General features: G+C 35.3%; 1 protein-coding gene across 1 annotated transcript in view; it reads right to left on the reverse strand.

Moving 5' to 3' along the window:
* Positions 1-17,423, reverse strand: part of ORC5 (origin recognition complex subunit 5) — an 84,508-nt gene that overhangs the window by 45,500 nt on the left and 21,585 nt on the right. Inside the window, exons 7-10 of the mRNA XM_025380965.1 lie at positions 16,643-16,691; positions 16,463-16,553; positions 1,999-2,051; positions 231-343 (exon numbers count right to left, since the gene is read on the reverse strand). Coding sequence (XP_025236750.1) covers positions 231-343; positions 1,999-2,051; positions 16,463-16,553; positions 16,643-16,691 — 306 coding nt within the window. The remainder of the gene's footprint in view (positions 1-230; positions 344-1,998; positions 2,052-16,462; positions 16,554-16,642; positions 16,692-17,423) is intronic.

Raw genomic sequence — 17,423 nt, forward strand, 5'->3', positions numbered from 1 at the left:
TGAATTATTACCTAAAGTATATCTGATTTCCTCTTTTCTATGAAACTGCCTACCTTTTCTCAAATTTCAGATTGTGACATTAATGTAAACCCTTTAAAGAATGAGTCCTAAACATGTATTTGGCAATCTTATTCTAATCTCTTCCCCTTAGAAATTTACAAGTGTTAAGAAATTTCAAAATATTCCTGGGATCTTAAAAAATAAAGTGAAAAAAAGTATGTTATTATTACCTTAAGAAAAAACCTCTTGTCAGTTCTTGCTGGATTGTATGAAGCAAGGTATGCAGCAATTAGAATGAACTTAGAGTAATATGGAAGTTCCACATGAGTATGCGCTGAGAGGCCTATATAACAAAACACTTTGATGAAGTACTTATCAGGCTACCATTGGGTTTTAAGTATCTCTTCTCACTTAACTTTTGATTTCCATATGGTATTCTCTAGTCAAAATGACCTATTTCCTTATCTTAAAAAGTGTCATGATAATGATGGTCGTGGTGGTGATTAACATTATCATTAATGACAGGCTTTACTCAAGCTATTATTTTTGCTTGATTCTTCTCATTCTGAAGTCTAAATCCTACTCATTCTTCCCTTCAAGGCCACGCTCTCTCTTAAACCCCTGATGTCCCCCTACCACATCAATAGAAAAACGTATTTCTAACTATGAATTCCTACTTTGAGTATTCCCACATAACGTGATGCCTTATATTAACAGTTAACTGTACAGGTTAAGTATACTTTATCCGAAATGCCTGGGACCAGAAGTGTTTTGGATTTTTTCAGATGTTAGAATACTTGTATATACCAGTTGAACATCCCTAAATTCTAAAAAATCAAAGAAAACGAGCATTTCCTCTGAGCTCATGTCAGCACTCAGAAAATTTTGGAGCATTTTCTATTTGGAAGTTTTGGATTCAGAATGCTTAACCTGTACATAAACCATACCCCTTAGTAAACAAAACTATTTGTTGAAGGAGCTATTTGTCTAATTTTTTTGTATTCCTATATGACAAACTATTTGTATTCCTATATGACAAACTATTTGTCTAATGTTTTTTTGTATTCCTATACTGCCTTGCACATAGGAAATAACTGATGAATGGATAAATAAAACAGTAGGGTCAGTCAAGTAGCACTGATTCTTAAGGGAAGGGAAGAAATCTGATATTTCCGAAAATCTACTATGTGTCAGACACTGTTAGGTGCTTTACTTAAGCATCACTTTGAATCTTTGCAGTAACAATGCTAAATATTCTTCCCATTTTACAAATCAAAAATTGAGCTGGGTTCAAGGTCAAACAGACAGAAAGTAGTGCAAATCAATTACTACAGATTTGTTCTAACTCTGGCATCTATCCCTTTTCCTAAAAACATACAACTAGAAGTCACTTGTAAAGCATCTGGAGCATATAACAACCAAAAAAACACAAAGCAACATCTTAACATCACTATTTCACACCATTTTCTTTAACCATCAGCCACTGACATTTTTTAAAAAATAACATTTTCAATATTTGCTTATTTTTTAAAGTAAAATTAGTTCTATTTAATATGTGGGACGAATCCAAAGTAGCAGTTTTCTTAAAGAAAACAAAAGCACAAAGCTTTCAAAACATAACCACCAAAGTGCATACCCTAAACCGATTAACATAAAATTACATTTTATTCCACAAAACTCATGAAATATAAACATGAGATAAAACTGTCATATAATTAGATTGCTTTAATAAAAGCATTTAAAGCAATAGAAACTGCTTGATTTTCATGATATAATCCAATATTTAGAAAATAGCTAGTATTCAAACTTTATTTCCTCCCATTAAATTTGAGCTTCAGTTAAAGAAAATTCATTAATCAAAATAGCATTATAGCTTGAAAAGTAAATTCTCTTTTATAACATTGTTTCCTGAGTAAATGCTCTTTAGTATTAACTTAGTATCTTGATAATTGGCTAAAGAAGTATCTCTGGTAACTGTCTCAATACTTCCTTTGATACCTTTCAGTTGCCCGGGATCTGTGTCATCTTTCTGTAGCTTTTCCCATTGGGAACTGAAAAAAAAATAGAAGAGCAAAAATGAATTAAAAATATATAAAATCAATATGCTGTACTTAAAACAGAGCCCTAGAAAAACTAAATTTTTTAATTTATTAACAAAATAGAAAATAAAAATATTTACATGCAATAAACTTTGTACCTGTACAAAATAATTGAATGTATATATTAGAATGGCATAAATTTATAAAGCAATATCTAGATATTAACTATTTAATAATCTCTTTTACTATGATCACTGTTGTAGCTATCAAAAAATTTCACCCAAGCTGGGTGTGGTGGCTCATGCCTGTAATCCTAGCACTTTGGAAGTCCAAGGCAGGAGCATCACATGAGGCCAGGAGTTCAAGTCCAGCCTAGGCAACATGCTGAAACCCCATCTCTACTAAAAATACAAAAATTAGCTGGGTATGGTGGTGCATGCCTGTATTCCCAGCTACTTGGGTGGCTGAGGCACGAGAATCACTTGAACCTGGGAGGTGGACGTTGCAGTGAGCTGAGATTGTGCCACTGCACTCCAGCCTGGGTGAGGGTGAGCCTTTGACTTAAAAAATAAATAAATAAATAAATAAATACTACCACCTACCATTCAGTAAAACTCCCAATGTTCTAGTTACCATATTAGATACAATTGTCATATACTATTTCTAAACTCTATAGGAATCCCTCAAAGTAGGTATCACACCAGAAAACTGAGGCTCAAAGGTTAAGTCACCCAAGGACATTTAGCCAGTCAATACTGGAGCTATGAGTCGAATCCTTGTAGGATGCTTGCAGAGTTCAAGGTATTTTAATTGCTCCATCCTGGCCTTACTTACAATTAAAACTGCTAAACAACCAAAACACTATTAAGAATATGAAGTGATTACGACATGACAAATTTTTATAAGGCAACACACTATAGTATAATGAGTAAAGAATGCCCTAGGACAGTTTTAGCTGCATGACTTCGAAAAAATGAATTGTTTACTCATAAAAAAAATAAGGCAGTTTGATGCAAAGGTGCTCACCAACTCTAAAACTCTCACAGAACTCTCAAAAATGAGCTAATTTACAGGACTAATTTTAAAATAATGCCAGATTTGAACAATTAAATATCCAAAATCTGCATGAAGAACAGGTTGGAAGAGATAAGGATGAGTGTGGGCCTTCTTTGAGTATACTTTAAAAACAGTAGTTTTAGCTTTTGAAGTATTCTTTGATATTCATCTCTTACGGGTATAGCAATCAACAAGTTTATTTTATTTTCCCCTTTCTCTTTTCCTTCTTTTCCCATTTTTTTAAAGTTGTAATAATCCTACCTTGTCAGAATACATAATATTTACATACTATTCTTCTACTCTTATTTCCACCTTAATTTTAGTTTGGAGCTAAACTTAATTAAATTCAATGTTCATTATCAATCCTTTTGTTCGTTTCTCCAGTCATCTCTTTCACATCAAGGTTGTCGTAAGAAATGCCTTATGAGTAGTGTTCTCTGAGTTCTTCCATATTTAATAGTGTTTTTCTCTAGCCTTGATAGTTGAATGATAGGTTGACTGAACATGAAATTATTTGGCTTACACTTCCTTTCTCCTTGAGTTTCCTGAAATTGTTGATGTATTTGTTGTCTTGCTTTTTCACTGACTGACTTTCCTTTGTAAGGGACTTATATTTTTTTGCCTGAAAGCTCAGAGATTTTTTTCTGTTATTTTTAAAGTCTAAATGCTTTCCAAGAAGTCTCTGTGGTAGGCTGAATAATGGCCCTGCCTCCAAAGATATCAAAGTCCAAATCCCTAGAACGTGTGAATACGTTCTTATGGGGTAAAAGGGACTTAGCAGATGTCACTGAGTTAAGGATCTTCAGGTAGACATTACACTGCATTATCCAGATATGCCCAATATAGTCACAAGGATCCTTCTAAGAGGAAGACAAGTCAGACATAAGAGAAAATGCTACGCTGCTAGCTTAGAAGATGGAGAATGGAACTACAAGCCAGGGAATGAAGGCAGCCTCTAGAAGTTAGAAAAGGCAAAGAAACAGATTCTCCTTGAGAGCCTCCAGAAGGAAAGCCCTGCGGACCCATTTTAGACTTCTGACATACAAAACTGTAAGACAGTAACAATGTGTTGTCTTAAACCACTAAATTTCTGATAATTTATTACAGTACAATATACTAATACAGTTTCAGAATTGATCATTCTGGATTAATTGGAAAAATAAACTGTTTTGATGTGTAAAGCTAGGTTTTCTATTTCTGGAATGTTTTCTTGGATTATAATTTTAGATCTTAATTCCAATCCATCGTTGTTTTCTGTCTTCAGGAACTCCAATTAAATATATGTTAAATCTTATTTGTCTATCATATTTGTCACAGCCTACCTGATTATTTTGACCTCTTTTTTTAGTTTTGTTCTCTTGGTTATTTTCAGTCTTCTCCTCAATGTCCCTTATTATATTCTCAGTTGAATGTAGTTTCCTTTGGATATCTTATTTTTTCATTTTCATTTCTGAGATAGCTACTATTGCCTGAACTTTGCTCCTGAGTTTGATCAACTTTTATTTCACATCCCCCTGTTCTTTGTCCATTTATTCTAAGTTACTGAAGTTCAAAATTAAAGTATGCTTTCCATACCTGAAAATGCTTTTTAAACAAACCTAAATCAAGTCAAGGTGTCGTATTGCAGTCTTCCTCTGCATTGTTTTGGGTGTTAAGGGGGAAATTTTCATCAACTAAACTGTTTTATTCACGTTTTCTGTTTCTTCCTAAATAATACCTTTACATGGCTTTTCCATGTTGTCTTTTCTTCATTTTGAAATGCCTAATGTTTGGCTTGGTCAGTAATAACAGGTGATTTTATGAATGCAGGGGTAAGGTTGTGGGGTGGCAAGATTACTTAATTCCAAAGTGCTCCCTTCTGGAAAAATAATGAAGTCAAGTTTCTTTAATATATGGTGCTATTATGAAAAGGAGGGATTAGCTTCTGATTTTATAATTTCTTTTTTATTTGGGGGACAAGAGGAATCTTTAATTTCTATCCTTTCTTTCCATTCTTTTCCTTCATTACCAACTCTCAAAGGAGTATCACACTCTTCTGAATCAACTACTTGTCTCCCCTCAAAACAGTACTTTCCCAAGACTACCATGCTAACTCTGGTCCCACATACTCTTAAAACAAAAAAAAAATACAAAAAATTAGGTGTGGTAGCGCATGCCTATAGTCCCAGCTACTCAGGAGGCTCAGGTGGTAGGATCACCTGGACCCAGAGAGGTTGAGGCTATAATGAGCTGTGATCTTGCCACCGCACTCCAGTCTGGGCGAGAGAGTGGAACCCTGTCTCAAAAAAACGAAAAACAAAATGTCACTTTGATTCTCCAGTAGCCAGTGCTCTCTAATCCTTCCAGCCTCAGAACTGCTCAATACTTTCTCACTCAGGGTTGAACTCTCTTTCTTCAAGCGATTTCATTTTTATTTCACCCCTACTAGTCAACCCATCCCCTGTACCAACAATCTTCTCTTTTCCTTTCAGTCTTTGTTTGACTTTTCACTTCAGCATGAGCTCCAGAGCCGGCCCTGCTGGTTTCAGTTGATCACTTCACTACTGATATATACAGCAATCTCTAACTCCTATTAATACAGCAGGCAAGAGTTACGGGTGGTTCTATTGGCTCTCTTTATTGATATTGCGGACAGAAATAAAGTGGCCATAATTATCCTATGGGACTAGAAGTCCTTTCATTATTATGTAAGAATCATTTTAACAAGCAAACAAGTTTTCCTACATTTAGAAGATCACAAGCTTTTCCATTCTATGATTTCCAAAAACTCTCGTTAAATGAATTTTTGTTATTGAAAAGGGAAAAGGAATAATAGTATCTTTGTAGTATTTCTGCTAATTAAGAAAGAAACTATTAAATTTTTACCTGAATTATAGGCTAATCAGCTAATTAAACTGAAATCAAATAAAATTATTAAGGAAAAGTATTTAGTGATAGAATACGGCATTCATGAGAGAAAAACTGTAAAAAAAAATTGACTAGAAAGAAAAGCAGATAGTGTTGATGTTTTTAGGTTTCCTATATTAATTTGTAATCTAGGCTTAATCTAATATCTAATAAGACACTTTAATATTCACAATAATTTTCAGATATATTATCTAAATCTTGTAAGGACTTTTACAGGAGGAAGCCAAGGCCTAGAGGTCTTAGGACTTGTTAAGATCATATACAGCAGACAATGGCTGAGCTGGAAGTCAAAATCACGTTCTTCTCACACACTATGTGCCACCATGTCTCTCCTGAGCTGTTTCTCTACTAAGAAATTTTAATAACAGAAATATGTCGATTTATAATGGCTCATCTATTTATTTTATAATCAAATTTTCATTATATCATTCAAATATCTAGCATAAATATGGCAAAGCTAGTACTGACTTTCCTATAGCTTTCCAGGTTTTTTTTAAAAAAAAGCTTTGTTACAAATTGTGTAACATAATGGAGTCACGTGTGCTAAAACCCCCAAAAAATAGAGCCGGGGAAGGCCACGAAGAAAGGGTTCTCATGGATAATGCTTGATAAAACAATTATCACAAAAAACTGAAAAAAACCATAATCTTGCACAAAGGCCATCATAACCTTATACAAAAATCCTGTGAGGATGTTTGCCCAGCAACTGCCTGTCAAACTCCGAACTGGTACCACCTTTGTTATTGATCCTTGTAGCCAAGAATAATTATCTCAAAATAATTATGTAATTCTCCTCATTCTTCCTTTAAAAACCTTTGTCTCCCTTTACCTCCCTGAATATGCAGAGTTTACTACAACGTGCATTCCCACTGCAATGCCCATTCTCAAACAGATAAATCATTTTCTTTTAGAGTCCCTCTCTGTTATTTAGGTTGACATATCTCGAGTCAAAAGTGGGACTTGCAGCAAGATCACCTTCAGAAGGACTCAGCAATTCTAAGAACTGGTAAATAGTACTCACTTGAGCCCTCTGAGCCTTCTGCTTCCGCGGCTCACCTTTTCTGCCCTGGTGAGCCTCCTGCTTTTTGATGGAAGCTCCTGAATTCATTCAGGATCTGATTAAGGCCACCTTAATAAAGGGCCTTACAATCCTCTTGGGATAATAACAACTTTTTGCCTTTTCTGGCAATCCCTTTCTGGAACAAGGACAAGTGTCCTTCTGGTTTGAATACTCTGGTTATTATAAAATTTGTGTTCTGTGAGGTATGTCTTTTCTGGTGAATTCACTTCTGGTTCTGCATGCCTAATTTAGTATTTTGTTTAATCTGCATACCTGGGTTTAAAATTTTTGTGACTACTCTTATCTTGGTTTCATTTTGGTTTGGTAACATACATCTGTAAATAATTTAGCTCTTTTCCCTTGCTTATTTCTAAGAATCTACAAGAAGCAAAAATAAACATTCTAAATGGTAGGCACATGATGGCTAATTAAAAGCCACTACAATGGTCACCACCATCAAACACTAGTCCAAATGCTTAATATTCCCTGACAAGACATTCTAAATGGTAGGCACATGATGGCTAATCAAAAGCCACTACAATGGTCACCACCATCAAACACTAGTCCAAATGCTTAATATTCCCTGACAAGATTTATAGGATTTTCTTTGTTCTTGAGTGATTAATAAGAAACAAAATGGGATCCTCAAATTCTAAAGGCATGCCAAAACAATCTTCCTTTGGGGATTCCAGCCAGCTATATTATGGACTATTCTTGGGCATATTTTTTAACTGATGGGCAAATTGTTACAGAAGGTAGCTAGTCAGGCATAAGCAGGACAGGAGAAGGCTCCCCCTACCGCATCAGGAATGTCAGGCGACCCTAGGGTGATGGGCAGGCTATTGTCACACTGTATCTCTAATAATTGGTCACAGCTGGCACCATGCAAAGGCAGTCTCCCAATAGATAGAAACACCTGAAACTGGTGATCAGAGGCTTTCCAATAAGATCTCAGGAGTTGTGTAGGTAAGCTCAGGTATGTGCAGTACGAGGCAAAATAGAGGCATTTAACTACTATACGACCTTCCAGGGACATTCCACTGGTAAGGGAAGAACACCTCCAGTGAGCATGTGTACAAGGCCAGTAAACACACTGCACATGCTCACCTCCCAAGGGCTAGCAGGCCACTGCGCACATGGACAGCCCATCACAAGGGAAGAATTAGAGAAGGGTTGCAGGAACCCAGAAGTAAGCCAACATGTAAAACTCTAAGTCAAAGGTCAATGGGGCACTTATCTTTCAAGTCGCCTGCTTGGCTTTCTTACAAGTGTACTTCCTTTTGTTCCTGCTCTAAAGCTATGTAATAAACTTGCACTCCTGCTCTAAAACTTGCCTCAGTCTCTCCTTCTGCCTTATGTTTCTTGGTAGAATTCTTTCTTCTGGGAAGAAAAGAATTGAGGTTGCTGCAGGCCCAAATGGATTTGCCACGACATCAAGGAAAATTTGGAGCACAATAGCCATTATTTGAACTATTTAAACTTATTTAAAAAACTGTAACCAACGAAAGAATTAAAATATGCAGAGCATTCTAATTTCTCTACTTCTCTGTTTTTTTCCTGCCTACTTTGAATCTAATAACTTTTTCTGCTGGTATTGAGACAAACTTGCTGCTATGGCATTCAAGCCAGGATAGAAACAAAAGGGGAAAAAGTTTTAGAGTGCTTTCAAATTATTGTTTTACAAATTACATCAGCTCCATGGCAACTGACAACCTAGACATTTTCTGGAAATGTAAATTTAGGTTTGCCTTACTAACAATCGCTTTGAGTGATGGAACAGTTAATTAAAGAGTTGATAGTTCTAAAAGAAAAGAGATAAATGTTTATAAGAGTCAGTCTCTCAGATCAAAGAGGTCAAAATCTTGAGCTCAGAGCAATAATACAACATTTCTCTATCTGGCATAAAAATGGCTTCGTCTGCCACGCAGGGACTAGAAAAAGTTGAAACAAACCAACCAAAACACCCCGCTAAAACACTTCCTCATCTGCACCAACTAGTCAAGCAAATGAGACCAATAAACAAAAGACAGACTTGTTACTAATTCTAGGATACTTGGAGATTTTTTTCTTATATAATTCAGTTAGTCCTATCTAAAAAATAAAAACATTGGAATGTGTAACACTAAACTCATCTGAAACTGAAAAAAAGATAAAAAGAAGTGTTTTTAAAAATCAGACTGCTATGGAAACTGCTTTATCCAAAATGTTGGTCCAGTCTTCATAAGATTGCCTACTGGGACAAATACAGTTTAGTCATGAGAACAGGTCCCACTTTTATCAGAAATATAGTTTGGATCCAACTATCTTTTTACAAACTGGTGTGTATATGTGTTTGTGTTTATACGTGTATACATGTGTTGCGTTTTATGTTGTGTCTACATGGTAAAATCTGGCACAGTTGTCCAGAAATCCCTTAGGGAATTCTATTCAGATTGGCTTAAATAATAATGAAAACTGTTAAAATATACAGTAATTAAACCAAATGACATGTGACTTAAATGAACCTTTAATAAATAAGCTAGTTATCTAGGAAAGGCATAGAAAGGGAAAGCCTGGCTGCATTAAAGGCTTTACAGGGCCATTTCAAAATAAGTCAAAGAAATATTTTGGGGTAAAATACTTTGATTTCCTTTATTGTCTGCTGTCATGTGATTCTGTATCAGAGTCCAGTTGGAATTTAGTTTCTTATTTACACAGAGTCTGTTTTGTCACTCTTATGATCTCTCTCATTTAATGTTAATGATGGTTAGTTGTGCCTAAGCTCCAAAAGGGAGGGGCTATAATGGATGTGTCTAGCCTCCCTTTCCCTCAAGGCCAGGAATAGAGTTTTTCAGGTTTCTGTGGGGTCCCCTTTGCCCAGGAGTCCATTTAGTTCGTTAGGGAGCTTAGGATTTTATTTTTTATGTACAGTAGTTCAATACTTTTTAAAATATAAAAATAAATAAGCAAGCTGGTTTTAAACTTGTTGATAAAATAAAAATAGAAATGTCTTCAGAACTGTCAGCATAAATTTTTGCCGGAATTTATGGGCCAGGTAGTTTTATATTTGTCTCCACTAGACAAGAGGTTTTAATAAGGTATAAGGGTTTGACACAAAAGTACAAAACTATAAACTCAGCCTAAAAACAGAACAATCTTTGTTTGTGTAACTCTTTGATAAATAAGACTAATTTAATAGTGTTGGTTTAATAAAAACAGCTGTATCTCCAAAGTAATCAGCAAAATACCCACAACTTTAACTTTAAGGTTCTCACTTAGGTGAATACCTGATATTCATAGCCTATAAAAATGATTAACATGGAAATAGCTTGAACTAATGACTAGCCTTGGCTAATGCCTCAGTTTTCATAAGAAATCTACTTATAATTGTTAAAAATAAATAAATTAGATGAATGTAGGTGGCATAAACATTTATAAATAGTTGAATTAGATAACACCCATTAAATGTCTGAATCGCTTCCAAATAAGATAAAATACTGAAATATAAATTACTAAACATAAGTTTGCTCTTGGCTTCTTAATGTCTATAAAAGGACTATATTTGGGACTATCACTACACATAAAAGGTTATAGAGACACATATTTATAAAATTATAAAATTGCTCTCATCTATAAAAAACTGATATGTGACAAAGTTTCTTGCTTCCTAGGTTTTTACTAGAAACTGAGGTTACTAAAAGTAACCTTAACAATTCTAATTAACATATATAATTCTGTACACAAAGTATACCCCCCAAAATAGGATATGTTTTTAATGAGAATTATTTTTTTTAATTTTACTTTATGTTCTAGGATAAATGTGCAGAACGTGCAGGTTTGTTACATAGGTAGACATGTGCCATGGGCTTTTTTCATGTTTGTTAGCCACATAAATGTCTTCTTTTGAGAAGTGTCTGTTCATATCCTTTGCCCACTTTTTGATGTGGTTGTTTTTTTCTTGTAAGTTTGTTAAAGTTCCTTGTGGATTCTGGATATTAGACCTTGGCCAGAGGGGTAGCTTGCAAACATTTTCTCCCATTCCGTAGGTTGCTTGTTCATTCTGATGATAGTTTCTCTTACTGTGTAGAAGCTATTAAGTTTGATTAGATCCTGTTTGTCAATTTTGGCTTTTGTTGCAATTGCTTTTGGTGTTTTAGTCATGAAGTCTCTGCCCACACCTATGTCCTGAATGGTATTGCCTAGGTTTTCTTCTTTTGCCCACGCCTATGTCTGAATGGTATTGCCTATGGTTTTGGGTTTTACATTTAAGTCTTCACTTCATCTTAATTTTTGTATAAGGTGTATGAAGGGGTCTAGTTTCTGTTTTTCTGCATATAGCTAGCCAGATTTCCTAGCACCATTTATTAATAAGGTTACTAAAAGTTACCTTAACAATTCTAATTAACATATATAATTCTGCACACAAAGTGTATCCCAAAACGTAAGATGTGTTTGTAATGAGAATTCTTAAAAAGCCAAAAAAAAGTTTTCTTTATTGAGAAAAAAGAATAATTTTGTCTAAATTCTGAAGGTTATTTAAGGTTATTTTAAAATGTAAATTTAAGAAAATAGAAACATGATAGAAAGGAACCAGTAAGTAGGAGACACAGATGTGTAAAGTTAACGGTATAAATATGTATTTTAGGTAAAAGAAGGTTAAAAAGAAAAGTGAATTTTTTTTTTTTAAGAGACAGGGTCTCACCATATTGCCCAGGCTGGTCTTGAACTCCCATGCTCAAGCAATTCTCCTGCCTTGGCCTCCCAAAGTGCTGGAATTACACGTGTGAAGCATCACACCCAGTCAAAAAAAAGGATAAATTTGAGAAATAATTTTGTGTGGTAAATATTTTGTCCTAAATGTAGTTATTTAAAAGTATAAGAAAATAACTAAAGATCTAAGCATGTCATGGACAGTTTATGTAAATCATTATAAGGTTTGTGACGGGTAGATTTATTAAACAAATTTGTGTATGATCAAGTTGGCTGTAATTAGAAGGGAATTATTTGTAAGTCTTTCCAAAGATTAAAGTTTGAGATAAATATATCCCTCAATCCTCAATACAAAACTAAAAATTTGGTCCACTACATTAGAAAAAAAAAATTTTTTTTTCCTGTTTCACAGTCTTCATTTAATTTTCTAGTTTCACATTTGTAAAGCTGTCTTCTTCACTTAGGATGGTAATTTCATTTCCTGAGGTAGAGTTTTCCTCTTAAAGCTCCTCAGATTTATATCTCGGAAGTTTAACGTTTGCTGCATCTTACTGCATACATCACTGCTTTCAACTCTTTCTCCCCTTGAAAAAGTATACCTTTAATCCTGACTGAGGTGATAACGCTCTCCTTTAACTTTTTCATCAGCTCCTGTAACTTTTTTCCTCTGATTATAACTCTGCTGTTACAGTCTTAATTCTAAAATATTTGTCTTCATGGCCTACAAAAGCAATGTTTTCCTCCAGTATAACTTGATTCTGTACAATTGGCTTTTCTGAATGTGTCTGAATTATTCCATGTAACCAGGAAAGTTCCCATGCTGTTACTAAAAGCCATGTATTTCCCTGCTCAAGGTACTAGTTTTCTTGTTTACACTCATGGTGTGTTCTCATAACCTTGACCACACATTCTTCCTGTGTCTGATTACATTCAAATACTGTTTTTGCTGGATTCAACTTCCAGGTTATCTAAATGGGCTTCCCATAAGGAGAAGCAATCACACTGCAAGAGGTTTTTCTCTACTTTTTTGGTAACTGGCCCAAGAAACAAATATTTTGCATTTTATCAAGATAACTTTCTGTGTTCTTACTAGCTTTTTATTTTTTATTACTTAGGAAAATAGCTTTGAAAGGGTTAACGTTTTTTAAATCCAGGTAACTTTCTATATTGCTTTTGAAGTCCTTTGATTATCATTCTGGTTAAATGAATGACTACTATTTTACAGTGACCTGTGATCCTGTTTTGACCAGGTGTTTTAAACCTTTTCGCATCTTTGATAGACCTCCCCAGTATCAAAATTCTAAATTAAACATTTTTGACCTAGAACTAACTTTTGGATTTTCTAGCTAGGCCCCTGGAAAGCCACATTGTAAAGATATTAAATGATTAAATTTATTTTGTAAATTGTGTAAGAAGCATTGCCAAATGATAAGTAATACTGGATCTTCTTTTAGTTATATTTATAGGTATGTGATTAATTCAGTGTTCTAAAATTATATAAAACTTAGAGATCTAATGTATCATCAAGTCATAATTGTGGTGATTATATGTATGCTGCAAAAAATAATCAAATTTCCCTGTCAATTTCTGATTATGGTAAACTTTCATCAAATTTTTAACCATGGCTATTTTAAGTTTCTGTCAGCCTACAGTTATTGTTCTGATTTTTATCTAAAATCATTTGCAATCAGATTCATAAAAAAAGATTCTAACAAGTACTCTTAAATACAAGTTTCTAGTAACTTAAAGATCAATGGACTAAATAAAAATCTATGGGAACTCTAATGAAGAAATGATGGGTTCATGAAACTGCTAATCAAGATCAAACAGAACAAAAATTAATTACATGAGACTGAATAACTGATGAGGATGTTTTTATGATTTTTATTTGAAACTTTATCATTTTTTTGTTTGTTTTTGTTTTCCAGATTTAAGAAAATTTTCTCTCTCTCTCTCTTTTTTTTTTTTTTTTTTTTTTTTGTTGTTGAGACGGAGTCTCGCTCTGTCGCCCAGGCTGGAGTGCAGTGGCTGGATCTCAGCTCACTGCAAGCTCCTCCTCTCGGGTTCACGCCATTCTCCTGCCTCAGCCTCCCGAGTAGCTGGGACTACAGGCGCCCGCCACATCGCCGGGCTAGTTTTTTGTATTTTTTAGTAGAGACGGGGTTTCACTGTGTTAGCCAGGATGGTCTTGATCTCCTGACCCTGTGATCCACTCGTCTCGGCCTCCCAAAGTGCTGGGATTACAGGCTTGAGCCACCTCGCCCAGCCGAGAAAATTTTCTCTCTTAAGCTACCTGTATAGTTTTAGGAAACTGCTAATTAGCAATTTAGTAAAGTATATTTTGTGAACCAAGGTGAAGCATCTGCTTTTTCTCCCTATTTCATCCCTCTAAAATTCAAAAACAATTCATGGGGACTTTTTTTCTCCTTGAAAATATGTTTATTTACTAAGTTCAATAAGAATTTGCTCTCTCTTTATAACAGGATGTAATTGGAAACACTGGTTATATTACCAAGACTTTGACTGTCATATCACATTAGAAAACGTGCACAGAATTGCCTGGTTTCAAGGATTCCCAGTCTTACAGTGAGTGAGTAAAAAATGCCACTTCCTGGCAAGCCCAAGAACCTAAAGATTGTAGATATTAAATAAAATCTTAAGTCGACCTTGGTTTGACTTCCTAGACTCAAGAGGTTTTAAAATCTGAGATACCTATGTGATCAACATAGAGAGAAAAGGTTATGTTTCTTTAAAAAAAAAAAAAAACCTATAATGCACCTGTTATTAGTTTGTAGCTTTACGCATCGTATTTGAGTTTTTATAATCAACTTGTAGCCTAGACTAGATTCTAAATTCTTCTAGGATCCCCCAATCCAACTTTCTTCTATAAAATTACTAAAAAGGGGAACTACTCTGTTCCTGAAGCCTTATACATTGAAGCTAGATGAATTTTAAGGAACAAACCTTGTACCTGATGTGTGGACCACACAGAAGGGTCAACAAACCACTAAATGCCATAATCAGAGACAGTCAAACTACAAAGCAGAATAAGAAGTCAACAGTTTCATGGTGGAAACAGTTTTTTCGAAGATATTAGAACAAGACTCCACATCATAATGAGACTCTTACTCCTCTTAATGCCTACCATTTTCACTTGATAATGGTATAATTGAAATTTCACAATCAGCAGCTACTGCTGGTAAGTTGACGGAACCTGACCTAAAAGATTCTTTAGTCCATCTAGTGGGCAACTTGGGCAATATCCCTCATATAATTGTAGCTCACTCTGCTTTATTTCAACTCAGTCATATGATACTAGATGATAAAACTGATCTGTATCTATTGGTTACATAAGGAAATGTCTGTGTTACTGCTAATACCACAAGCTGTACCTGAATAAATTCCTCTGGGAAAGCTGAGACCTATATAAACCAAATAAGAAAAGAGGCCACATAGTTAGAAGTCTCATGTAACTCCCTGTGGTCATCTGATTTACTCAGTAGGTTCCCTTTAAGCCGAGGTTCACAGCTCAAAAGCACTATACAAACTAGGATTGTCATATTACTATACATTTTACTTTGTATTTTCTTTTGTAAACTTTGTACTTGTTGCCCATCAAATTTCTGCAGTGGCCAAGTGCGGTGGCTGACGTCTGTAATGCCAGCACTTTGGGAGGCCAAGGCAGGTGGATCACCTGAGGTCAGGAGTTTGAGATCAGCCTGGCCAACATGGTGAAACCCCGTCTCTACTAAAAATACAAAAATTAGTAAGGCATGGTGGTGCAAGCCTGTAATCCCAGCTACTCAAGAGGCTGAGACAGGAGACTTGCTTGAACCCGGGAGGCAGGGGTTGCAGTAAGCCAAGATTGCGCCATTGCACTCCAGCCTAGGCGACAGAGTGAAACTCTGTCTCAAAAAACAATTTCTACAGAAGTACAACTCCTAACAGAACAACGCTGGCCCAAGCACTTTGCAATGATAGCCAACACCTATGGAACAGACAAAATTAAACTTAACAACGGACTCTAGGTAGACTTAGCCACTCCCTTCAAACCTCCCTTGTGGCTAAAAGGGTTTTGACACTGACTCCTAGCCACCATTCACTCCCTTCAACAAGTGACCAGACAACAACCCAGGACAGGTCCGTTCTGGCACCAAGGGACAATAAAAACCTAAATACAGGATGACTGATGAGCAATGCTTTTGGAGAAAAATCTTGATTAAAAGGGGAAAAAGTAAAAGTTGTCAGAATCAAAATGGAGTCACGTGTTAAAAATCCTGACAAACAGAGCCAAGAAAGGCCACGAAGGCTCCTCATGCATAATGCCTGATAAAACGAACTATTACAAAAGACAGAAAAAAAACATAACCTTGTGTAAAGGCTAATGCAATCTTACACAAAAAAATACCTCCTTGAGGACATCTGCCCAGCAACTGCCTGTCCAGCTCTGAACCGAAACAGATCCTTGTGGTGAAGAATAATTATCTCAAAACAATTATGTAATTCACTTCATTCTTCCTTTAAAAACCTTGTCTTCCTTTACCTCCCTGAAGATGCAGAGTTTACTACAGCATGTGCTTTCCCATTGCAATGCCAATTCTCAAACAGGTATCGTTTTCTTTTAGAGTCCCTCTCTCTGTTATTTCAGTTGAGAGAGTATATATCCTGAATAAGATATAAAAAATAGTATGCATACTAAATAGAAAATTACCTTGATACTTCCCTGAGATAAACAGTCTGCATGGCTTTCTTCAAATGAGGTTCAATATTTCTCCACAGTTTGCGAGTATCACGTTCACTTGCTATCCCAAAGGGAAGAAAATTTCAGTAATTTATATCTTGTAAAAACCTTTCTCAAAATAAATATTAATGAGTAAAATTACACAGTTACCTTCTCCTTTAACCACAGGTTCACAATATTTAGAAAAATTAAGTACTGCCTGTAAGTAAAGAAAAAAAAAAGGGAAGAGAAAAGCACTGATCAATCACAATTAGACATTTATTTTTCAAGTAAAATCTGTATTAATATTCAAGAAATTTTACTTAAACACATTTGCTCAAGTCAAATGTAATTATATGTAGTGGCATGCGCCTGTAATCCCAGTTACTCAGGCTGAGGCAGGGGGATCACTTGAGCCCAGGAGATCAAGACTGTAGTGTGCTGTGACTGCACCTGTAAACAGCCATTGCACTCCAGCCTGGACAACATGGTAAGACCCTGATTCTTTCTTAAAAAAAAATGTAATTGTAGCTTATTACTATAACAAAATAGCAAAAATACCAATAATGATAGCACAACACAAAATATTCTTTAATTGGCTAAATTCTGCCTCTGTATACAAAATTAGGAGAATGGAGTGTCTCACCAAAAATACACTTCTTTGGTATATTTTGATACGGCTAATCAGAAGGGTTGCAAGCACAAGAATAGCCCTGAAAAGCTGCTTTTTGTGAGGGAGATTTGCATCTGTAGAGGAAATAAGAAAACAGCAGATGCAAGCAGGCTTTCTCTGATCATCTCCCACCTTGGATCTAGGAAAGACTAACTCTCAAGAAAGAGATTTGAGGGTCTGACACCTTTGAAGGTCTGACAGAGAAACTTAGCACAGGCTACCATCTATTCTTTCTGGAAGTTGCTACCTATGAGGTTTCATTTGCACAACAAGAGTGCC

The sequence above is a fragment of the Theropithecus gelada genome, chromosome 3, assembly GCF_003255815.1.
Source record: "Theropithecus gelada isolate Dixy chromosome 3, Tgel_1.0, whole genome shotgun sequence".
Taxonomy (NCBI): domain Eukaryota; kingdom Metazoa; phylum Chordata; class Mammalia; order Primates; family Cercopithecidae; genus Theropithecus; species Theropithecus gelada.